At 44.5% G+C, this 25,248-nt stretch overlaps 1 protein-coding gene across 1 annotated transcript in view; it reads right to left on the bottom strand.

The window, feature by feature from the left end:
* The window catches only part of LOC123769471 (serine-rich adhesin for platelets), a 177,982-nt gene that overhangs the window by 51,242 nt on the left and 101,492 nt on the right, over window positions 1–25,248 (bottom strand). Inside the window, exon 4 of the mRNA XM_069308797.1 lies at window positions 20,594–23,878. Within this exon, the coding sequence (XP_069164898.1) occupies window positions 20,594–23,878 (3,285 nt within the window). The remainder of the gene's footprint in view (window positions 1–20,593; window positions 23,879–25,248) is intronic.

The following is a 25,248-nucleotide window of genomic DNA, read 5'->3' on the forward strand; positions in this document are numbered from 1 at the left end:
CCTTGGGGGATGATCTGAGAGACTCTGGTTTCCTAACAGGGAGGACAACAGCATTGAGCCAGTCCTCAGGGACTGACAACGACTCACAGACCCGATTGTACAGACTCGATAAATACTGAGATGTGCATGGAGGGAGATGGCGAAGCATTTCATAATGAATGCCATCGGAGCCTGCCATCGTAGAACCACAGAGGGCTAGGGCAGACTGAAGCTCAGAGAGAGAGAGAAGGGATCATTATAGGGAATTTGAAGATGAGTACAGAAATCTAAAGGACGAGATTCAAGAATAGGTTTACGAAGAAGGAAGGATTGGGGAAGATGAGAACCAGAACTAACAGATGAAAAGTGGGAACCCAGTTCGGTCGTGACCTGCAACAGATCCGCCACAAGAGCACCACGGAGGCGAAGGACCGGCGAGACATCGGGAACGAATTTACCTGCTATCTTGCGGATACATTTCCAGACCAGTGGTAGAGGAGTTTCGGACGTAACGGTGGAGACATAAGACGTGCAGCATGCACGTTTAGCCGCACACGGATGGTCCTACGGGCCACTGCACTCACCTTCCGAAACAAAAGAAAAGACTCAACCGTCTGCCGGCGGCGATGTCTCTTCCAGGCTGCACGCTTACAGCAGACAGCCCGAGCACAGTCCACATTCCACCAGGGAACGCACCTCCACGTTCCCCAAGAGGAAGAGCGAGGAATAGAATGGAGGGCAGTGTCAAAGATAGTGTCATTAAAAAGAAGGAGGGTGCGAGGGAGAGGCAGAACGGAGAGGTCGGAAACAGTAGCATGGAGAGTAAAGAGGCGCCAGTCAGCCTCAGCAAACCGCCACCTAGGGAAGGAGAGAGGAGGGTGAAAAGAGAAAAAGGTAACAAGGATAGGAAAATGGTCACTGCCATGGAGGTCATCAAGGACCCGCTACCCGAAATCTAAGGAAAGGGATGACGAGCACAGAGAAAGATCGAGACAGGAAAGGGAGCAAGTCCGAGAGTTCAAACGAGTGGGCTCACCAGAATTCAGAAGGGACAGGGAAGAAGAGAGGATGAAAGGTTCAAGAAGGCGACCCCGGGTGTTTGTCAGCACATCACCCCAAAGGGCATGACGACAATTGAAATCACTCAGCAGGGGCACAGGCTCTGGCACGGAGTGTAGGTGGTGTTTAAGATCGGAAAGAGAAAGTGGAACAGTGGGGGGAAGATAAATGGAACAAACCGTGTACCTTTACACACAAAGACACGGGCAGCAGAACAGTGGAGGCGAGGAAAATGTAAGGGGATGAAGGGAACATCTGAGCGAATCAAGAGAGCAAAAGAGTTCGGGCCCCAGTTGTTGCTTGGGCCCGTAACTCCCGTAACTGGGGCCAGTAGCGGCGTGGAGAGCCAAGAGAAGGAGAATGACAGGGAAGGAGGACCAGAGGGAGAGGAGAAAGAAGACACAGGCGACATGACAGACCGGGTAGAAAGGGGAACCCTAGACAGAGAACCAGGAGGGGGACCCTCCAGGAAAGAACAGAAGGAAACAGGGGAAGTGGTGGTGGGCGAATCTAGGTCTAAGGCTTGGAAATGGTTGTGAGACGAGACTGAGGAAGGTGGGAAGGACGAGGAGAGGAAGAGCGCACCACGCGAGCACAGGAGACGCCAGCGAAAGAGGAGAGACGATGAACTTGGTACCAAGCCTCAGGAAAAGACAAACGGTCCCTGTGCTTCAAGTTGAGAACGGCCGCCTCAAGTTTGTAACGTATAAATGTGCGGGAGAAGATAGGGTGGGCCTCACAGCAATTGAGGCAGCGGGCCTGGGGAGAAGTGCTCTCCAACTTAGAGTGACTCTCACCTCCACACATGGGACAGACAGAGACAGTACTAGAGCATTTCAGGGCACCATGCCCAAACCTCCAGCACTTATTGTAGAGCCAAGGAGATAGAGTATACTCCTGAATGGAGCATCTGGCACTAGCAAGAATGACAGAGGGCGGACGGGTCCTACCATCAAAAGTAATCTTCACAACCCGAAGGGGCAGACGGCGATGACCACGAGGGGAACGAGTAAACGTATCCACCTGGAGAACAGAATGACCCTGGGCTTCGAGGATATGCTTGATATCCTCATGGCAGTCTTTTAGATTCCTAACACCGGTCGCAACATGGTGCAGGTGGAGAACAGTGCCAACACTGGCATTTAACTGAGCGTTCCTGGAGACCCGAACAGGGGTCTCGCCAATGCAGGATAAGGCGGCCAAGCGGGTGGCTGCATCCAGAGGAGCAGCAGCAACGACATGGGTACCAAGACGGGTGGGGTTGAAGGTAAGAGACATCTACTGAATCTACAAGATGTCTATGAAGGGAAAAATCGTCAGAAGGAGTTGAATCTAAAGGATGGAGCTCAAAGTACTTAGTCCACATAGCAGGACCAAACAAAGCAAGGTACGAATGAGTATGGGAAGGGAGCATACGAGAGCGGCCGTGGCGGGGACGGCGATGAGAACCTTTAGAGAGAGACGGGTCATAAGACGCAGTAGTCACAATAAGAGATGGAGCCATGCAAGGGGACAAGATGGTCACCACAGCAGGCTTGGGGCTCGACCCAACCACAGAGGAGGGAAGGGAGCAGGGAGGAAGAGTCTGGTCTGGGCCTAAACCGGGCCCTGTAGTGGGGGCTACAGATCCCAGTCTTCCAGGACGGTCCGACTCGGGGGGCCTGGTCGCCCACCCCATGAGCATGGGTAAGAGAAGTCGTGTTGTCATCCATGCAGCAAGCAATTTCAAACGTTTGGGACCCGGAACCAAGGGATACCACCTACCAGGGCAGCCAGGGAGGCCGAGCGCGGGCCAGTGCAGTAAGGGTGCATCGTCCCCAGGGGTGCTCCCCCTTTTCAACAGGGAAGTCCTACTACATCATCCATTCTCCCACACTGGTGCTAAGACCCCATTCCCCCTATCGACCCAGCCTGGACACCCAACCATCCACTCAGGACAGCCCCTCACGGGTGACCCCTGCAGCGAGTGGTCCGGTGACTCACAAGGCCCCTACGTGGTGCCCTTCAGCATGTACACCACTCAAAGAGGGGGCAGGACAGGGGGCAAATGCAACCCACATCGGTCCCAGGGAGGTGTACGTGAGCCCCTCACCACGGCAAGGAGGCACCACGGAGGGGTCACTCTTTCAAAAACATTTATTATGTGAGATGTTAGTGCAACTGGTCTATAATTTTTTGCCAAAGCTTTACTACCCCTCTTGTGCAGCAGAGCTATATCTGCCGATTTAAGTGCAGCTGGTATCTTCCCCGTATCCAAGCTCTTTCTCCATATTATGCTGAGCGCTCACGCTACTGGTACTTTACATTTCTTAATGAATATTGAATTCCACGAGTCCGGTCCAGGAACTGAGTGCATGGGCATATTGTCAATTTCTCTTTCAAAAGTCTTCCGAGTTTGTGTTAATATCCGTTATATTATCTGCAGCTTGAATGTCATTCATAAAGAAGCTGTCTGGATCATCAACTTTCATGTTTATTGGTGTGGTACATAGCCTCATACTGGTTTCTTAGAATTTCACTAATTTCTTTGTTGTCCTCTGTGTACATACCTTCAGATGTAATTAAAGGTTATCTTGAGGTTATCTTGAGATGATTTCAGGGCTTCAGTGTCCCCGCGGCCCGGTTGTCGACCAGGCCTCCACCCCCAGGAAGCAGCCCGTGACAGCTGGCTAACACCCAGGTACCTATTTTACTGCTAGGTAACAGGGGCATAGGGTGAAAGAAACTCTGCCCACTGTTTCTCGCCAGTGCCCGGGATCGAACCCGGGACCACAGGATCACAAATCCAGCATGCTGTGATCGACCGACCGGCTCCCCAAAGGTTCAATACGGGTGGAGGTTTTTGATTTTGATTTTGCGTATGTATAGCTTTCTGTTCCAGTTCCATTTCCTCAGACTTGTATGATCACTTCAACGTTTGTTTTATTTCTTCGATCTCCCTGTTTAGGTTTATTTTCCTTTCTTGTGATAGTCGTGTCTGCCTAAGCATTTCAGTTATTTTTTTTCTTCTCCTGTACAGTCGCACAGTTGCCTGCTTTCTCTTTCTAGAGTGGTCCTTTTTCTGACCCCCTCACGAGCACGTGCTTCAAGCAGACCTTGTATGCTTCAGCTGTCAGTTGAACTTTTCCCAGTGTGGGAGTTTTGTCGCTTCAGGTTGAAAGAGTATGCCTCCTCAAACACCCGGGCAGTCAAAACAAAAGAAGTTTGAAAGAATAATCAAGATATGCAAAAGGTCGGCAGGAAATGACAATTAGAAAGGAGAAGAGGGGGGCGAAAAACGAAACATAAGGAAAAGGAAAAGTTATCCAGCATAATTCGAGAGGACAGCAGCAGGAGCATAAGGTAAACATAAGGACAGAGGACTGTCTCCATGGAGCATCACACTGGCAGCTGTTCACCACACCCCCTCATGGCAACAACAGGCCGTACAGGGAGGGGTGGTATGCCTGCAAAGTGTAGGAGAGAGAGTACCTCAGAAATGTCATCACTGCCTGATGTTATAATAGAAGGGGACTCCCCATTGCAAATACTAACACCTCTCCTACTCACCCCCCTCCTCACTATCTTCCATACGCCAACAAGAGTCCTCAATAAAGGTAAGAAATACTGTACTGCATTACAAAATACGAGTAGTATTCTGCATAAAATGTATTTTTAAGTTAATATTTTTGGGTGGGTGGAACAGATTACTGTAATTCAATTTATATTATTTCTTATGGGATAATTTAATTTGGTTTACAAATTTTTGGTTTATGAACTGTCTCTTGGAACGGATTAAATTTGTTAATGAAGGTACCACTGTATAGGAATAAATATACTGAATGCAGAGAAAAAAGTGCAATGGTATGTTCTTAACACTTTTCTGGATTTTCGACTTGGAATTACGGGCGTTTTGCTTAACCGCTTGTCGGATCACGACGTAAATTTACGGACCGTGTTTTATATTGGGTATTTACTACTCGATCGACTTGGGGTTTGTATGAATATGTTTGCCATTAAATTTTCGTTTTCTCTAATAGGCACAGTGCCTATTTGAGAAAACGGCAATGTATTGTAACTTAGAGGAGAGACTATTGAGTTGGTGACACAACGAGGGTACGCCCACTCCACACACTCTTGTGTTGGCCGCGATCATGATTCTACATTTATATGCATATGCCTGTGCAGAGAATTTTATTCCGAACACTATACAAACAAAAAAAACGGTGTGAATCAAGTATAAACTTGAAAAAACATGAGCAAAGTAAAAACTTTTTACTCTCACGGGTACAAACACGCGTAAGATTTTATTCGCCGCAAATTTATTTGACGCTCTGTTGGCAAATTCTACCCACGTTCTTATAGAACTTTCTATTGCGAACACATTGCTATAAAAATGAAATGCGTAGCTCAAGAAATAATGTCAGAACAGTGAAATAAGTATACACTTTCAAAGCGCTGCATCACAACAGTGTCGTCGCTGCTGAAATCACGGCTAACGCTTCGCCCAGTTCCCACACTTGTGCGGAACATAATTAGACATTGATAGGCATATGTCTGGGTGGGGAATTTTATTGCGAGTTCAGTGATATCAAAATAAGCGCTGTAGGATGACTGTGAGGCTGGCAACAAACAAAAGAGTAATGAACATTTACTTCCTGTTTGGGTGTCACGGCGAGTTATCTTCGTGTTTATTTACTTCGTGGTGGGATACCAAATGCTTGGGTGACATTTTATGCATATGATCTTGTAGAGAATTTTATTGCCAACGCATTGATACCAAAATGAAAAACGTAGCTCGAGAATTGATGTTAGGAGCGTGAAAAGATTATAAACTTTTTTGTGTTTACGCTTGAGCGCCCAGAACGCCGTGCGCACAACCTGCTTTTTTTTTCAGCTAGTGCCGTGCGCACTAAAGTGTTAATAGAGTACATTAAAAAAAGACATTTGCACAAGGAATATATAATATAGCCAAAAATGATTACTCTTTTTGTAAATCCATGTTACAGAATCTATAATTATTGTCCTTTACAAGCACAAATGACATTTGTGATTAGGATGATCAAACCACACTTCAAAAAATGGAGAAACCACGACCTTCCGGTCCATCCTGGACCATTATCAAGTTGTATAAAGAAGAGAGGAAGGGACAGGCAAATAAATTTGTGATTAGCACAGAAAATTAATTTCCACAATTCATGTCAAACTTGTTTGGCAATTGTTTGATATTAGTGAGTTACAGTATTCCCCCTTCTCTAAAATCTTGGCTTCAGTTGCAACAATTAGCAACTCTAGTAAAATGCTTGAACTCAAACGATTGCTATAAATTGACAGGGTTGATTAAGCTCCTCTTTGTATTCTTCCAAAACCATGCAAAATTGTTTTGGCTAAACCTTGGATCTTGTTTAGCTTCCATGTGTATTTTCTTCCCTAAGTAACTATTAGTTCACTTGAAACTTTAAATCATTTCCACACACTATATATGTCATCAACAATGTGCATACTTATAATTTTGTTTCTAGTGAAGACCGAGGTAAAATACATGTAGTATTTAAAACATCACTAACTTCTCTATGTGCTAGATAATTTGATTCATTTTCAAGAATTTGATCATCTCGCTTATCCTGGTTAATTTATCTGAAAGAATCCATCGGTATTTTACATTCCTGCCCACATCATTCTCACTTTATAACTCCACTTTTATTTTCTTACTTGTTTTTAATCATTTCTTTTTTGTTTGATAAACTGTTTTTGAATATCCTCTCCAGCTGTATAATACTTTTACTTTACTTTTTTACAGTCTTTTTTTCAATACTATATGTTCATCGATTTTGGGTCATTATTCTTAGACAGAAGCAATTTACTGTACAGTATTTAGAATACAATTTATATGGATTATTGTATAATGTGTCTTAGCTTCAATAATAATATATTTAGGTAATATTCCTTTACTGTATGATCCAGTAATGCATCAGGCAATCTGCAGCTGGAGTCTCATCACCTTCAAGGAGTCATCAACCCTCTGTGCTAAAGGTTGCCCAATCTTCATGCTTCAAATCCTGCCTTAAACCTTCATAATCAATAAAAAAAAACTAAATAATGACTCTAAAAATGTTTCTCTTATTCAATTTCTCCCTGTTTGTTCAACCTGCTTTCCTAATGGGTATTTTTCCTTAACTCATTTCCTTTTTCAATGTTACTGTTTTTATAACTTTCTTTGCTAACTAGCACTAAGTTTAATAAGCAATTTTCCCTAGTTGGGTCTGTAACATGCCAACTGAAAAAGCAGTCTTTAACTACAGTGCTTCCAAAAATGCTTTTGCTTCACCATTTCTGTTACTTTATGATTGTCAAGTTTACACTGCAGTACAGTAACTCAATATAAATTGCCTTCAATGAAGAAATTATTACACCTTGATGCCCATGATATTTCAGACTGAACATTTTTCCTTTCATTCTGTCCATTTATAGTGTCCTGGACAGAAGTTGTCTCGGTTGCATATTATTTCTATTATTCAATAAAATGTTGGCATGAATGGTGAAACTACAGAATACTTAAAAAAAAAAGTGTTGAATGTGATGAAATGCAATTTTCTGGGTGAGACCCAGAGGCTCCCCAGAGCTGTCTGGGCTGGTATGAATGTATTAGACCTTGGCATCAAAGTGAATCGAGTTCTGCCTACCAGGGACCACGAGCCAGAACCTGGGCCTCTCAGAGAGGCATGAGGAGCAATGGCTTATAGAAACCCCCATGTTTGGAAGCATTCTATGTCTGCCATCAACCGAGTCAGGCACCCAGAAAGGTAGGCGCCCCAAAACAAACCCTACCTGGGAAAAACAATTGCTACTGAAAGCTGAACTGTTGAACAGAACTCTCCAAACTAAAAACGAGCAAATGACCATGACGTCACAACTGTCACCGCCGTTGTTTGGGCAGAAAGGGGAGCTCCAGACACCACACACTGGCTATCCACCCCTAGTTCAGAGGCTTGATGTCAAAAACTGCAAAAACCGCCGACCAGAGAGGGGGGGAGAGTTGTTGGGGAGCCTCTGGGTCTAACCCAGAAAATGGCGAGCCCCTTCGGCTCCACAGAGCTACTTAACCAAAGAAAAACCAAGAGGGATTTACCCGGGGGCAGTCGCCACTCGCTCCTCAACTCGAAGTCGAGACAACAAGCTGCAACTGCCGACCCAATGTGATACATGCCTGACTAGGGCCAGGAACATTAACCAAGTAGCAAGCAGAATGGACCCTGTTCGACCTCCAAAACCCCGTGCCCAGATGTCAGCCCCAAGACATATTACCAAAGACAGTAGCCAATGCAGCAAACTTCCGAACGTCATGGGCACGAGGATAGACCGCAGGCTAACTGGACCGAATAACCTTGCAGACAACCTGGGAAACCAGAACCTTGGATCAAGGAAGAAGGGAACCCAGGTCAACCCAAAGCACACCCCTGACCACCAAAGCTGTGGCGCACAGGTAAAGGCGAAGAGCCGCAACCAGACACAACACATGATTCACCCCCCGGCCGAACCAATCGAGCATCAACAACCCAAGGACCCCTCCAGAAAGCAGCAGTCTCATTCTTTGCCAGAAAAAAAGGAGATGGTTGAAAACGAACAAACCTACCACCAGGACCAAAGGAGCAGAAAGTTCTGTGCCGGAGGAGAGCATGAAGCTCCCCAACCCAACCCCCAGAGGCCAAAGCCGACAAGAAAAGAGCCTTTCAAAAAAAAATCTTGAACTGAAGGGACCACAACAAACCAAGGAGAAGACAGAAAAGAGAGCACACGATCTAACGACCAGGATGGCTCAGGTGGCGCATGAGCAGGCTGGAGGTGAAATAATGTACGAGACAGCTTGTGGAATGGAGCAGAAGTAACATCCACTCCCAAATGCAAGCTGAAGCACTTCTGCCAGAGCCACACGAAACGAGGCGACAATATTAGGCATAAGATAACGGTCCTGAAACAACCAAGAAAGGAAGGACAAAACAACCCAATTTGAAACCAAAGAAAACCTACGGAGGAACAAAAAATAATAAAAGGACCGCCAGGAAACTTCATACTGCCGCCAAGACGAAGCACGCAGGTGGGACACCATCAACGAAGCCACCTGCTTACCATACAAATACATGGAGTCAGAAAGACCAGACACGAAGACTGAAGGAGAAGATCGAACCAGCTATGTAACGGACCGGCCCGATCTGTTGAAAGAGGCTGAGCCATGGGAAACCCCATGGGTTCAGACACCGAGCAAGTAGAGCCTGAAATCAATGGCCACCAAGGGGCTAACAGAACTACTTCACCTCAGTAAGTCTCCAAGCAAACCAAAACCTGGGAACAATAGCAGAACCGGGGGAAAAGAGAGTTACAGGTAACCCCACCTCGCCCAGTCCTGCCTGAAGGAAGCGATCCCGACGGCCTCACAGTCGAGGAAGAGCGCCACATAAAGAGCGTCGATCCGCGAGCGACCCGAATCCTCCAAATCGACCCAAATCCTCCAAAGCGACATTCACACTGCAGCGAACTCCCACACCGTGCTGTGGGCCCGACTGAAGGACGAATCCCAACGCCCCTGGTCAGCCCTGTAAGTATGATCACAAAGCCCCAGCCAAGAGACAACACATCGAGCGAGGGCTCGAGTAGGGGCCAAGGCGCTAAACCCAGAAAAACTTGAAGAGGAAGCCATGGCGCAGGAGCCAACGTAAGGCACCTGGAGGCTGAACCCAGCGATCGCGAGAGGCAGAAGGAACGTCCCCGAAGGAACCAGAACAGCCAACGAAGCCAAACCAGGCTCAGCAGGTAGACCAACATGGCAAAGTTCAGACTCTCGCACAAACCCTCGAGCAACCGCCTTGTGATCCGAAAGCCCTCCAGAAACAGCTGAAGGCAGAGCCTTTGGTAGGAGAGACAAGGGAGCGGTCTGAGAGTCCCACACATGACCCAAGCAGGTCCAAACCTGATAGGGAACCAGATGGGACTTCCTCCAGTTCACTAGGAACTGGTGAAGCAGACACGCAGACTAGGTGGCAGCCCACACCAGCCAGTCATCGATGTAGGCCAGAACCCAAACCCCTAACACAAGCAAACGGGCCAACACTAACCGGGTTAGTGTTGGCCCGTTTCGGCCCGGTGTTGGCTCCCCTCTCCTCCTTTCTCCCTTTCTCCCCTCTCCTCCTTTCTCCCTTCTCCCTCTCTTCTCTCCCCTCCTCTCTCCTCTCCTCTCTCCCCTCTTCTCCTCTCCCTCTTCTCCCCTCCTCTCTCCTCTCTCTCCCCTCTTTTCTCATCCTCTCCCCTCTTTTCTCCTCCTCTCTCCCCTCTTTTCTCCTCTCTCCCCTCTTTTCTCCTCCTCTCTCCCCTCTTCTCTCCTCCTTTCTCCCATCTCCTCCCTTCTCTACAGACCCAGGTACATCTCAGCTCTCAGCTAGTGGTTGGTGCCATATATTTGTCTGCCTCTTCCTTGGTCTTGGATGGCTTGAGGGCGTTAAGTTTACTACTGTTTTGAATTATAAGGAACCTGTCACAAGTTTCCCTCGCCTGTGGTTACAACAGGGCGAGGATGCATTTGGCAATAAGGTTGGATTTCCATTGCTCTTGGGATATAGGTCAGAGAGTACCCAGTTTTTCCTGTGAAAATTCTGCCTCTTGGGTTTTGAAGATTGTTCATCGGAAAAGTGCCAGGCCTAGTTCTTATTGGCTGAAGGTGTCGAAGAACCTAGGCCAAGTTCAAATTGATTGGGGTGTAGATCCCTAGGAGAGGGGTGGAGTTTCTAGGGCAAGATAGCATAAGGAGTGGAGCCAAAACTTTACCTTGAAGAATGCTAGAACAAAAGATTTTAGTGCGAACTGGAGTGCTAGAGGGGAGGTAGGGATCATGAACCACAACATGAGTTGAGGAGAGAGCAGTAGAAAAGGTAATTGTCTGTTTTGAGTTCCCTGTACAATTTGTAGTCCATTACCGTGCCTCTTTAGGAATAGGATGTTTACTAGCTTAGGGTTAATTAACCTGCATTATTCAAAAAAGTTACTGTGAACTGTCTTCCACATTTTGTTGTGTACAGTATTTTCCTAAATTATTTCCGAGACATAGAACTTAAATTGTTTTTGGACCTTACTTGTGATCTTATGAGCATTTTATGATTAAACATATTCCCTTCGTAATCCATGAAGATAGAAGGAATTCTATTTCCCCAGTAAATATCTGAAGAGAGGCTTAGTCCCCTAAGCACTGGTGTTAGTTGACTAGTCTCCTCCACAATCAATTAGTCTATCAAAGTTCCAGGAGGATTGGTGGCAGCATTATTTGTTTTAAACAAGTAACATTATTATTAACTAGCTCTGAAATAGATTGTTGAGATATCTTTAACATCTTGTGGTCATTTCTCCCCCCCCCCCCCAATCCCCCTGAAAACGGGTTTGAGCATTTCCCGCTGTGAGGGCAGACTCCTTCCAGTTCTTTGGGGTTATTTAATATTATTATTACTATTATTACAGCCTTAGGGTTACAAATCAATAGCAACCATTACAGTGAGTTGTTAGCAATTGTTGATTGGTTAGTTGATAGTAATCGTTACATCACCTTCCCTAGGTGCTCCATGAGTACTGCCCTTGTATGGTCAGGGTTATCTTCCCTGGGGTGTTCGGGAATCACTCCCATTTAGAGACCTTCCTCGCTTGTGATCATCTTCGCCCTTGGTGTACCGGGGGGTCATGGGCTGTCCGTCTTGCCCCGGGTTGGGTGGTGGTTGTTTGCTTGAGGGGCACATGGCATCTGGCGTTTTGTCAGATGCCGTGCACCTGAAACTAAGGCTGGGCAAGAAGCGCCTGAAACCAAAGCTGGGCCAGCCACATGGGACCGGAAGAATCACACTTCCCCGACAGGATTCGAGCCGAGCCAGAAACGGGAAGCAACAGCCGAACCAGGGGATGAAGGTACAGGAACCCCCACCCCGACCAGTCCTGCCAGAAAGCGTCTAATGCGAAGGTCTTGCAGTTGGGGAATGGCACCACGTCTATTGAGAGGCACCAGAACCAAGCCAACAGCGAAGAGGCCTACCTCCAGGTGCCCGAACGTTCAACAGAGCCAAAGGAAGAAGCCTGTGTCAACCGTCCACTCTGTGGAAAGGGAAATGAGGCGAGACAGGCCATCTGCCAGGACGTTGGCACACTCCCTGAATGTCAACGGCACGAGAAGCTAAGCCATGAGAACTCGGCAGAAGAGCTACCCAAATTGATCAGCCCCAAAGAGCCACGGACTGCAGGGACCCCCTCCCTCAGTTGAGACAATGAACCACAGGGGAGCAGTCCGAATGGAGCCGAATCATAGAACTCCAAGGCAACTGAATCCGCCACAGCACCTGCCATACATCAGCAAACTCCCACACCATGCTGTGAGCCCCATGGAAGGATTAAGCCCAACGCCCCTGGTCGGCCTAGTAAGCGCTGGTTCCAAAACCCCAGCCTAGAGACGAGGTGTCCATGAACACATCGAGCGAAAGAAGGGAAAGACACCATGGTACTGGGGGGGGAGAGAAAAAAAAAAAAAAAAAAAAAGTGGAAGCCGGAAATTCAGCAACCGATGCAAGGACCCCGAAGGCCAAACCCAGCAATCGCGAGAGCGGCAAAAGTGGCTGCCCCTTAGATACCAAAACAGCTTCCGAAGCCAAACGCTGCCCAGTGGAAAAACCAGCAAGGTAAAGTTCAGGCTCCTGCACAACTACTCAAGTGACCTGGGTCTCCATCAAAAATAGCAGACAACAGGACTGCAGCCAAAGCAAAGTCACAGGAGGGAGAGAGATGGACGGAGTCCGAGAATCCCACAGGAGGCACAGCCAAGTCTGAACCTGGGACGGAAGCAGATAGGACTTCCGCCAATTCACCAGGAACCAGAACCCGGGAAACTGGGAAAAAAGCACATCCCTGGCTAGCAGACATGCAGACTGGATGGGAGCTCATACCAACCAGCAGTCAAGGTAGGCCAGAACCCGAATACCTAGCAAACAAATACAGGCCACTACGACCCTGGTTAAATGTGCGAATACGCAAGGTGCCAGATTCAGACAGAAATGAAGGCAACAAAATTGGTAAACTTAATGCCCAACCACGAAACCTAATCAATCCCTGAACCCCGGATGAATGATTATGTACAAGTAAGCGTCCTTGAGGTCCAGAGAAATCATCCAAGTGCCCTGCTCGAGAAAAAACCGGACCTGGGACAATGTAGTCATCCGAATGGATGGGAGAGTTCAGATGGGACAAGTCCAGAATTAACTGAAGATTTGCACAGTCTTGTTTTGGAACCGGAAACAAGCGAGAAACCCACTTGAGGGACGAAGTCGTTTCGACCACGCCCAAGGCGAACCCACTCCAAGATGACCCGACTGACGAGGTAGAAGCCTGCCTTGCCAGCCCCTAACCCCATACAATAAGAGGAGCCACCCAACGCCACCAAAGGCCAGAATATACGATCCCCAAGAACACCTGCAATACCGAAGAAACTTCTTGCCATTCAAGCGTGCAGGTACAACAAAACCTGTGCCAATCTCCCAAAGAGAAGGGCAGTCCACCAGCCAGGAAGACTCAGGAACTTCATACAGCACCCAACATGGGGAAGTAGAACCAAACTCAAACGAAGATGGATCTATTATAGAGGTGTAAATTGGGTCTCGCAGGAGGTAAGCACCAAGGGCCTCCTGAACCTCTGCAGGGGAAAATCCAAGTGGAAGGAAACCTCCGGCAGGATGTATCCGAGGAGCCCAAAGGTACTTGAAAACGAACCTGGGGGAAGTCGCACCCAACTCAAATTCATACAGGGACAGAGGATATGAAAATCCCTGGTCCTGCAACAATAAACCCTGCCCAGAAGGCACAAGGACTCGGGCAGAATCAAAAGGAGCCCATGCACTCCAAGTGTCCTACTCCTGAGCCCCAGTAACCCACAACATAGATCCTGGGGCAGAGCCTTCAACCACACCCACCACCCTTGAAGAAAAGGCAGAGTCCCTGGAAAAAACTTCAACGAAAGGAAGCTTGCTGTGCCGACTCTGAAGCCTCGGCGGGGAAATTGGGCTCAACCTCCATCCTCAAATCGGAAGGGGCAATCCCTGAAGGTACCCGAGCCTCATCCCAAGCTATACCCTGCCACGGCCCCGAAACCCTCAGACGTTTGGAAACCTGGAAGCAGGGAAAAAGAAGCAGGGCACATGGAAAGGAAGCAAGAGTGCAGACTGAATCACAGTTGAACTAACCAACACTCCTAAATCCTGGTCCCTAAAACCCAAGCGGGGCAGTTCTGGGGCTTCCAACAAGGCAACCCACCTGGCTCGTTGCAACGAAGAATACCTAGTATGCAACGAAGCCGCTGCCTGACCCCTAACATCCTCAGACAAGGAATGGGTAAACTGAATAAGAAGGGGAGAATAAATCCCACAAGACTAAGGGTCGTAGGTGTCACTGACCCAACAGGCTGCATGATGGAGGCAGGGGGAACGAACAACATTCAGCATTGTACAAGGTGAGACAGGGCTCGGAAGACGCATCCATGGTAACCTCGAGCCCAACGGGATTTCCCAGGGCCCATAGGGTAAGCTAGCCCCACTGGGAAACCCAGGCACCAGGGCTAGCTAAGCCGGTAAACCCTGTCTGTTACAGGCAAACTGACAACTGAAAGTCGCCATGACACTTTAGGACAACAGAGGAGGACACCAACACAACCTAGGCAGGCCTGATGAGAACCAAGGCAGGCCTCCTCCACCAAAGGAACCTTACCTTGAGGTTACCTTCAGGTGCTTCTGGGGCTTAGCGTCCCCGCGGCCCAGTCGTCAACCAGGCCTCCTGGTTGCTGGACTGGTGAACCAAGCTGTTGGACGCGGCTGCTCTCAGCCTTTCGTACGAATCACAGCCTGGGTGATCAGGTATCCTTTGGAGATGCTTATCCAGTTCTCTCTTGAACACTGTGAGAGGTCAGCCAGTTATGCCCCTTATGTGTAGTGGAAGGGTGTTGAACAGTCTCTGGCCTCTGATGTTGATAAGAGTTCTCTCTCAGCGTACCTGTTGCACCTCTACTTTTCAATGGGGGTATTTTGCACATCCTGCCATGCCTCCTGGTCTCATGTGATGTTATTTCTGTGTGCAGGTTTGGGACCGGCCCCTCTAATATTTTCCAAGTATAGATTATTATGTATCTCTCCCGCCTGGACTCAAGAGAATATAGATTTAGGCTCTTTAGTCAGTCCCAGTAGTTTAGATGTTCTACTGAGTGGATTCTAGCAGTAAAGGATCTCTGCACGCTCTCCAGGTCAGCAATTTCTCGAGCTTTGAAACGGGTTGTCATTGTGCAGCAGTATTCCACTCTAGAGAGCACTAGCATCTTGAAACGTATCATCATCGGTATAGCATCTCTAGTGTGAGAGGTTCTTGTTATCTAACCTGTCAATTTTCTTGCAGTTGTGACAGCTACTTTATTGTGTTCTTTGAAGGTAAGGTCTTCCGACATGAGTACACCCAAATCTTTTACATTGCCTTTTCATTTTATGTTATGATTTGACCTGAGTTTTGTATGTGGTTTCCGTTTTTATATTTTCATATTTTCCATAGCGCATGAGCTGGAACTTATCTTCATTAAACATCATATTATTTTCTGGAGCCCATAGAAAGACCTGATTTACGTCTCATTGGAGGTTTGCCGCGTCCTCTATGTTGTCTACTCTCATGAAAATCCTAGTGTCATCTGCAAAGGATGATACAGTACTATAGACTGTGTCCTTGTCTATGTCCGATATGAAGATGAGAAAAAGTACTGGAGCAAGCACAGTACCCTGGGCGACTAAGATCTTCACAGTTGATGGACGGTAAGCAAAGGTAAGCAAATATGCCCAACACAAATCAAAATCAAAAGCCCCCGAAGCAACACACACAAACCAACCGTTTCCCAGAGAATTGTCAGCTGCCGCTGTATGCACTGGCCGCAGTTCGCCCCACCCAGCAAAAAACCACTTCCTACCTGGGGCAAGACGGGAAGCCCAAGACCCCCAACACCACCAAGTGACAAAGCCCTCAAATGGGAGTGAGACCCAAATGTCACAGGGAAGAGAACCCACAAAAAAAGTACTTACCGGGAACCTAGGTAAGGAAGCCCTTGGTGCATGCAGTCCAGCGTACCAGAGAACACCTGGCCACCACACCACACAAAGCTGGCAAAGCTACAAAGCTCCTCCTTGAGAGGGCTCTTCCTTCCCCACGACAGGGAGGAGGGGGGGGACGCTAAGGAGTAGGCGCGCTAGTTGGATAACTTGGTTGTTTCATTGTTTTACTTTAGTGGAAGTTCTTTGACTCTGTTTAGACGTAAGTTGTAATTTTAACTAGTTGGAGATTTGTATTGTTTCGCCTACCTTTCTGGTGGTATTCCCGGTCGATGGTAGACATAAACTCTTAAAGGTAGAGTGCTCATATGGCCATTGCTCCCTGCGCCTCTCTGAGGGGACCAGGTTGTTCTGGCTCGTGGTCCCCCAGTAGGAACTAGAACTCCCGGGACTGATGACACCAAACTAATATGACATGTCAGTTTGGATAGCTTCAAGGAGCCAATGAGGCTCCCCACAAAAAAACTTTGTTATTCTGAACATATACACCTGAATCAGTGAAAATAACCAGAGATTACTCAATAGGATTTTAAAATCAGAAATCCCAGTATAAATTACTTTTCTTCAAAAAAAATACCCACTCACAGACTACAGCAAACTACTGTATACAATGATAAATTCTTTGATTAATATGGAACTGTGTTTTGTAACAAAAATGCCCATTTTCATTTTTATAAATACTTTTCTTACTTGGCATACACAAGTTTTTGCGCTCTTAAAAAAAATCTAAAGACTACTGAGAGACAAATACAGAACATTTACAGTATAAGCATGAGAATAAATAAATTGTTTACCAGTAACTATATAAAAATTCATGCTCAGTCGCACTAAACTGTTCACATCCTTAAATCATAAAAACATTAAATCATGAATATAATTTTGGTATGCATAAATCAATATACAGGTATAGGTATATACAGCAAAACATTATTTTATTTTGAAGTGTAACGATCAGAGACCCGAGTTACTGGCGAGATGTGAAGGCCAGAGACTTGTTTGTGATATAGAATACTTATGAATTGTGAAGATCCAAAGCCGACTTGTTATAAACTAGCGAACTGTTAAGACCTGAGACTTGCTCGTGATATACTAGTGAAGTGTGATGACCAGAGGCTTGCTCATGATATACTAGTGAAGTGATGACCCGAGACCTGCTTGTGATATACTAGGTAAGTGTGATGACCTGAGGCTTGCTTGTGATATGCTAGTGAAGTGTGATGACCCGAGGCTTGCTTGTGATATGCTATTGAAGTGTGATGACCCGAGGCTTGCTTGTGATATACTAGTGAAGTGTGATGACCCAAGGCTTGCTTGTGATATGTTATTGAAGTGTGATGACTCGAGGCTTGCTTGTGATATACTAGTGAAGTGATGACCCGAGACCTGCTTGTGATATACTAGGTAAGTGTGATGACTCACGGCTTGCTCATGATATACTAGTGAAGTGTGATGACCCGAGGCTTGCTTGTGATTTAAAAGTGAATCAATTAGAAAAGAGGTTCATTATCAGGGTTTAAGGACAATTTCTTTGAATTGAGAAAATATTAATTCAATAAGGTGTGGTATAGCTTCTTTCACCCTGATGCCCCTGTTACCTAGTAGTAAATAGGTACCTGGGGGGTTAAGAGAGCTGCTACGGCTGCTTCCTGGGGTGTTTAACAAGAAGGAGGCCCTGATCGAGGACCAGCGTGCGAGGACAGCTAAGCCCATAAATCATCTCAAGATAACCGAGATATAACATTTATGAAAATGAGGCCACCAACCCTTCAAATAAGTTCAAAAGACTATGTATATGCATACAGTACAGTACAGTATATGGAAATCAGATGCACCCTCCTTTTTTTTTTGTTTTCCAACCTAAAACATGTACCCTGCAGTGAATAAGTGCAAAGTTACACAGTTACTTGAATACAGATAGAAAAGACCCAAGCAAACCATAACTTACAAACAAATGCACCTGTGAAACATATACATGGACCATATTTACCACTGCATTCCTACAGGAAGTATTAAGACAAAGATGTAATTTATAAAGTAAACATGTGCACACTAATAAGAAAATTTAGAAGGTTCAAAGTTGGTCCAAAATTAGTCAAGAGACAGGTACCAGAGATAAGAAAAATTTGCTATGAGGACAGACAAAATGAACTAAACTAAAACTAACGACATTGGAAGAGATGAACAGGGGGAAAAAGTCACACTATACAGGACACTCATGGGATTTGACAAAGTGGATAGAGACAGTCTTTTTCAAAGTGAGAGACAAAAGAAAGAAGGAGCACAGGTGAAAGTTGGAATGAGAGATAAGAAAAGAGAAATGTAAGGAAATACAGTACCTTGACTACAGAGTGGTAAATAGATAGAATTATGCTTGAACCAGAGGTGCAAAGTCACCATTCACAGCTTCAAGAGCAAAGGAAGACAAAATTGGAAAGTTGGAAGGAATATATGTACCAAGTACAATAGTTATGAGGCAGGAAGACAAAAGCTAGATCTCACTCCCTCTAGCTACAACTACTGTAGGTAGTATTCCTTTACCCCTCACTTCGGTGGAATGCCCAAAATGGCAATGACACTTCTGTTGTTGAACAAACCTACTTGAACATAACTTTAACTTACAGTTATGTTCATGTGGGTTGCAGTTAATTTATATATCTTATATTTAAGTGTTATAAACTACCATATTGTTACTTAACCTGTTGCACTCATTACTCTCATTAGGTTAGTTCCCAGCAAAGTCGAATTACAGTTATTGGTTAATTACAGGTTATACCTATCATTTAGTTCAGATATTTCACTTAAAATGTTACTTTGTATTTATGTCCTATAATTTACTTATCCATTTTACTTTTAGTTACATTAAGCAGATTTTATTTTTACTTATACAGTGCAGTACAGGTATTAAGAAAAATCTTCAAGCCAAATGGGAATACCTCTGACAAGCCACAAGCTTCCTGTCCTTGTCGAGGCCACTAGAATGTTAGTGACCCCTCAGGTAAATCAGATATAACGTTCACCGAAATGCCGAAGCATTCTCTTCTACGTTGTTGGTGAAACAATTGATGACGGAATATGTATTGATTGCCCATTAGTGTTGTAAACGTTTTGCGAAGCAAATAACTTTTTCGTTTAACATTTACCATATGGCTGTACATGTTGAAGATATGATAATGTTCAAATGGCAATGAATTACATGCATAATATGATTAGACATTTTCCATATATTTTGTCTGTGTCTGTCTCTCTCTGTCTCTCTGATGAACTATTATTGCAAATATAAATGTTTGCAAACCATTTTTAACTTTAAATGTTTTGTGCTGTTGTTGTTGATCAAGGTGTGAGAACGATGGTGGGAGCATTTTGTGTGACGTCACATCATACGTCTCGACAGCCAAATGACAATACATAAAATTATCATACGTTATATTTTTACATAAAATGTCAATAAACTCTCAAGCACAAATGTAGAGCCATCTCCCTTTTTCACTAATCTACACACTGTATAATAATTCTTATTCACTGCTCTTCACTATTTTCCTTTTGATAGCAGTGTGAATTACGTAAACTAGTGTTAGTGTTTTGACCAACGAGACTCTTCATTACAAAGTGCCTATTCATTCATACCTGCTGCTGCTTAATACTTGCTTGATGGGGTTCTGTGAGTTCTTCTACTCCTCAAGCCTGTCCTCGACTTGTGAGAGCTTAGTCCAACAGGCTGTTGCTTGGAGTGGCCCACAGGCCCACATCTCCACCACAGCCCGGTTGGTCCGGCACTCCTTGGAGAAAAATGATCTAGTTTTCTCTTGAAAATGTCCATGGTTGTCCCGGCAATATTTCTTATACACGCTGGGAGGATGTTGAACAACCGTGGACCTCTGATGTTTATACAGTGTTCTCTGATTGTGCCTATGGCACCCCTGCTCTTCACTGGTTCTATTCAGTAATTTCTTCCTTATCGTTCACTCTAGTATGTTGTTATTTTACTGTGAAGATTTGGGACCTGGCCCTCCAGTATTTTCATAATCTAACCCAATATTACGACGACAATAAAAGCGGCATTGCTATTTAGCTCTTTCAAAGAAACTGAGGGTAAAGGAAAATGTTTCCTTGACTGTACATACATGTATAACAGTATTATAAGAAAGCAAAAGTGGAAGCATGGAAACAGAGAATCTCTTAAAAGCATAGTAGTAAAAATAATTGAAGCATGTTGATTGGCATGCACAGGAGAGCAGAAACATAATGACCTACCTTTGGCATATTAATCACCAGAGGACAATTTTTTTGCCCCCATTTAAATGGAAATCTTAATGTTACCTATGTCCACCCCAAAGTACATTTATCCAACAAAATGTCTGTGAATCCATATGTTCTATATGAACAGGTAGGGGAAATCATTGTCCTATGAAAACAAGGTTAACACTTCTTACCTGCAGCTTTATCTGGTGGTTTTCTTCTGGTAGACTTTGTTGCTGGTTCCTGTGTATCATCATTGATGCTAGAGGCACTGCTGCTTTCCGATTCATGTCTTCGTCTCTTGGTACCTCTAATGGCAGGACTGACACTCGGCCGTAACACTGGGACAGGACTTGGTTTTCCCATCGACAGCATACTTGCAGGACTTCTTCTATCTACTTTAGGGCTCAATTCTGCCCCTGGACTATTCACTTTTGGACTGGATAATCTTACACTTTGTCTTGTGCTTCTTGTAAGCCTTTTATCATCTGGAAGGGTTGGGTCCGTTGGTGGTATCTCTATGGAAAGTGCATCAAACTTCTTATCTTTGGGTTTGGGCTTCACACCAACACACTCATCTTTCTCCTTATCCATTTCTAATATATCACAATTTTTAATATCAGAGTGTCCTTCACACTCAGAAGTATTCTTAGCCTCTTCCTTGTCTTTATCTTCAGCATCTGACTCGACATCTTTTTTCCTTTCTCTGTTTCCATATGTATAGAGGGGAGGGTGTACTCTCATTGGAGTTGGCTCGTCACCTGTTGGGGACAGTACTTCTGGACTTTTGCAAGAATCTGGTCTTCTGCTTTCTATTATGTCTGGCCTTAAAATTTCTCGTTTTAATTCAGCAGGTTGTAGTAACTTAACTTGAGGTGAACTAGAGAAGCCCACAAAATCTAAGTCTTCTGTATCATCTCCATTCGCCATGGTGCTGGACACAATAGGTGTTGCGGCAGAATTGGTGACTGAGGTAGCCACAGCATGAGCTGATGTGGTGAGGGTTGGAGCAGTTAAATGAGCCTTGAGGAGGGAAGGAGGACTAGATTCTTCAGTCTTACTAACTGAAAGTGTTTGTAATAAGTGGCTGTTCTTGGCCCCACCTGTTGCCATAACCACTGGCTTAACCGTCACCACTGTCATGCTGCCAATTCCTGATGTCACCTGCTGGCTCAACTGGCCTTTAACTGGTGACACCACTACCTTAACTGCACTGGTGGTGGGAGCCATGGCACTGTTACCTGGTAGGGCCACTAACCGAAAAGTTGTCCCTGGAGGGAGATTAAGGGGGGTACTAACTTGACCCTGACTTGTGCTAGGCTTTAAAGTTACCACCTTTGCACTTGTTGTTGATGTTGCCACAGTTGTTGTGTTTGTTACTGTAGGTTGGCTGTTGCTTGAGGACGAAGTAGATATACTGCTGCTAAGGTCCAATGATGATAAATTGTTTACCTTGTCTGCAGATGATAAAGAAGCTGTTTGGGTGGAAGATGGCTGAGACGGTGCACAACTTGTTTGTGGTCTAGTCAGTGTTAATGCAAGTATTGATGGCTTTGACACTGAACTGGAAATTGGTGCAGTTGAAACTGATGTCTTTGGGGAGTGAGGCACTGTAGGAATCACTGAAATATTTGTAACAGGGGTATATGTGGTAGTCGTACATGTAGGACCAGATGTAGTTGTGACAGACGTGAAAGAGGTACTGTTTGGTATTGCAAGACTATGAGTATCTAAAGTATAAGAGGAATTATGACTAGTGGGCGTGGGAGAACAGGGAGCAGAGGAACTAGATACAGTAACAGAAGGTAGAGTAACGCTAGGTGCTGATGGACTTGAAATCGTAAGGGACAAGAGACTTGTGTCAATTGAGCTGTGGGTGGTGGGATTTATAATCGTGGAAGATGAAGTCACTGGTGAATACGTAGAATATAAAGATGGGGAACTCGGTAATGATGAATGAGGACCAGACACAATAGAACTCTGTGGTGACGTGGACAGAAAAATTGAAGACACTGATGAGGATGTGGATACACTTAAGGAACTTGGTGAAGAAGTCCCACACACAACAGGGGATGAAGTGGTTGAAAAACTGGGTGAAAAAGTAGAGACTAATAATGAAGTGATTGGTGATGCAGATGTATAATTAGAAGTGGGTGGAATTGAAAATGATGATATACTGGTCTCGCACTCCAATGACTCGATGGTTGTGCTTGGAGATTCTGCTGTACACATAGGTTCACATTTTATTTCTGTCACAGGTATTGGTAATATTTCAGAGGGACAATTTATATCATCAACAGACTCCAGATGAAGCTCTTCATTTTTTGAGAAAGAAGATTCCTGGGATGCAGCATGTATGCCAACTGCCTCACTTTCCTTACTGATAACCATCTTTGTGTTTATATCAACTGGAGATTCACAGGTCTTTAAACCACATTTTGTGCTGTCTACTTCACTATCAGAAATTCTGTGATGGACTATTTCATTTTGGTCTTCATCCAGAGGTTCTGACTTTATCTCAATTTTGGCACTCGCTCTAGGTTCTTGAGTGACATTTCGTGCATCATTAGACCTACAATCACTGGTTGATTCACTCTTAGTATTTTTTTCACTTGAACTTTTATCAGGAAATGTTTCACATTCTTTGTCATCCCTTCTACTAGGGCTCTGGTCACTCTGGTTTGGACTTTTTTCTGATAGGGCATCCATTGACTCAATCCCAGAGTCTTCTCCACCTTGACCACTACCATGCTCCCCTTTTGGAGTACCATCTGGACTTTCAACCTCACTTTTTATTAATACTACATTGCCAGGAAAGTCTGGGCCCTTAGCTTGCTCTAAAACTTTTGTCTGTTCGGGTTCCAGTTTAACACTAGTATCACAGCTGTTTGATGAATTTACACTTGTATTGTGTGGGTCTTTATTCTCACTTTTTTCATCACTTTTCACTTCATGTTTCACCTTTTCTGGGGCGTCAGTGGCTTTGGATTCCACTTTCACCCCAGAGGTGCTGTTTGTACTCTCAGACTGAGAAGACACAGGCACTGTAGTTGAACTGTCTATAGAGTTAAAGCGTTTTAAAAGATCATGCATACTGCTTTGGTGAGTATCATTCTTTTTGGTAGAACTCTGTGAGCTCTTGAGTGCCTCCTGCAATGCTTTTCTATCATTCACATCCAAGTGAGTCACTCTCCCCACTTTGGTCACTTCACTTTTGCATTTATTTGGGTTCCTATTCTCACCATCACTAGATTTATTAAAACTCAATGTTTCATTCTTTGTCACACTGTGAATAGTGATGTCAGAATTTGCTTTTAAGCTTGCTAAATCTGTACACACAGTATGTTTATGTAGGTCCAATTTCTTAACACCTTTCTCATTAGAATCTTCATGACGCAGGGTAGGCAACTTCTCCGGTGAGTGTGAGACCTTATTGATCATCACTGAAGAGTTCAGGTACGTGGGGATGTTGCCCAGGCCTGTTAAATGAAAACATGAATATTAATACAACATTATTTATGGTAAAAGGCACTGTACAAAAAAAATTAACATACACTTGGGTACAAATTAATCTACCTGTAAATCAGATTTCAACTTGCCAACAATAAATATCAGGAATGTGTCACTGACCCTCCTACAAATATGCCAGTCACATATCTGATCATTTTACGAGTGGGAAAAATCCCTTGCATGCACTAGAGTAAAATTGCCAAGATTGCCAAAGTTTACTTTTCAGTCGGGTATGAAGACAAGTGATGTAAGATGAAGTCATAACAAACCCAGGCAGCAATCCTGTGATTGGTGTGGAAGGATATTATTACAATGTAATAAAAATAACGTTCAGTGATTCTTGTAATACATAAATAAATTACTGTATCATGTGTTACTGTTACCTTTATTATGTTCCAAAGTATTCCATGGCCAACGATAATTTTTATTTTATAAAACATCCCATTCTATCATCACTATAGAATTTTTAAGTGCCTTTTTGTTGTGTGTTTGTACATTACTAATGTCCTCATGATGTGACTAAGTCCCAGAAGAAAAGCAGTAGACATTTTCACTCTTCCCCCTTTACACGGATGGTTCCGTTAGAGTAAGTACCTTAGTATCCACTAGAGGCGACACTGCTGTGAGTCTGAACAACTTGTTGCATAGTTTATTGTGCCCACCGAACTTGAGAATGTTAGGCTTGTCTGTTTGGCACTTTATGAAGCATTATCTCTGCTGACCTGTTATCTTCATACTTCTTTTAACACCAACTGTTACACTGTTCACGTAGTCCTCAGCTACACTTTGATAGCGATTTTTTCTATTTTAACCAAGAAATAAAAATTTTAGAGCATTGATAAGTTCACCATTTGACACAGACATGTGATTTATGCTTGAATTTCTATATTATGCTCCAAGAGTAAATATGACTGCACAAAAAAGAAAATCCGAAGACATTTTTCCACTCTAGAATGAATGCTTCCAGATCACACAAAAAATGTCAGAATGAACAAAAATAATTATGGACTACATTTCAAGCAAGAGAAAACTTGCCCACTCACAGTGCAAGGATGAAACAGTACAAGCCACCACAGTCTTGGTTCTGGAGTCACTAGTAGAGATAATGAGATACCCTTCATTCAAAGATTCAAACTTAGTCATTGTCATCATGTTACTAAAGTACTGTATATAATACATTTACAATACAGTATGTGTTATAATATAAATTATGCTTTAAATTTAATAATCATACTCCTGATGAATCTGCATATACAGTATATACTGAATAGTGTAGATCAAATGAAGGATGACTTACAAGCAAGTAATGTTCACAGGGCAGATGACAATCTAAACATGT

Source organism: Procambarus clarkii, chromosome 63 (assembly GCF_040958095.1).
Source record: "Procambarus clarkii isolate CNS0578487 chromosome 63, FALCON_Pclarkii_2.0, whole genome shotgun sequence".
NCBI lineage: Eukaryota > Metazoa > Arthropoda > Malacostraca > Decapoda > Cambaridae > Procambarus > Procambarus clarkii.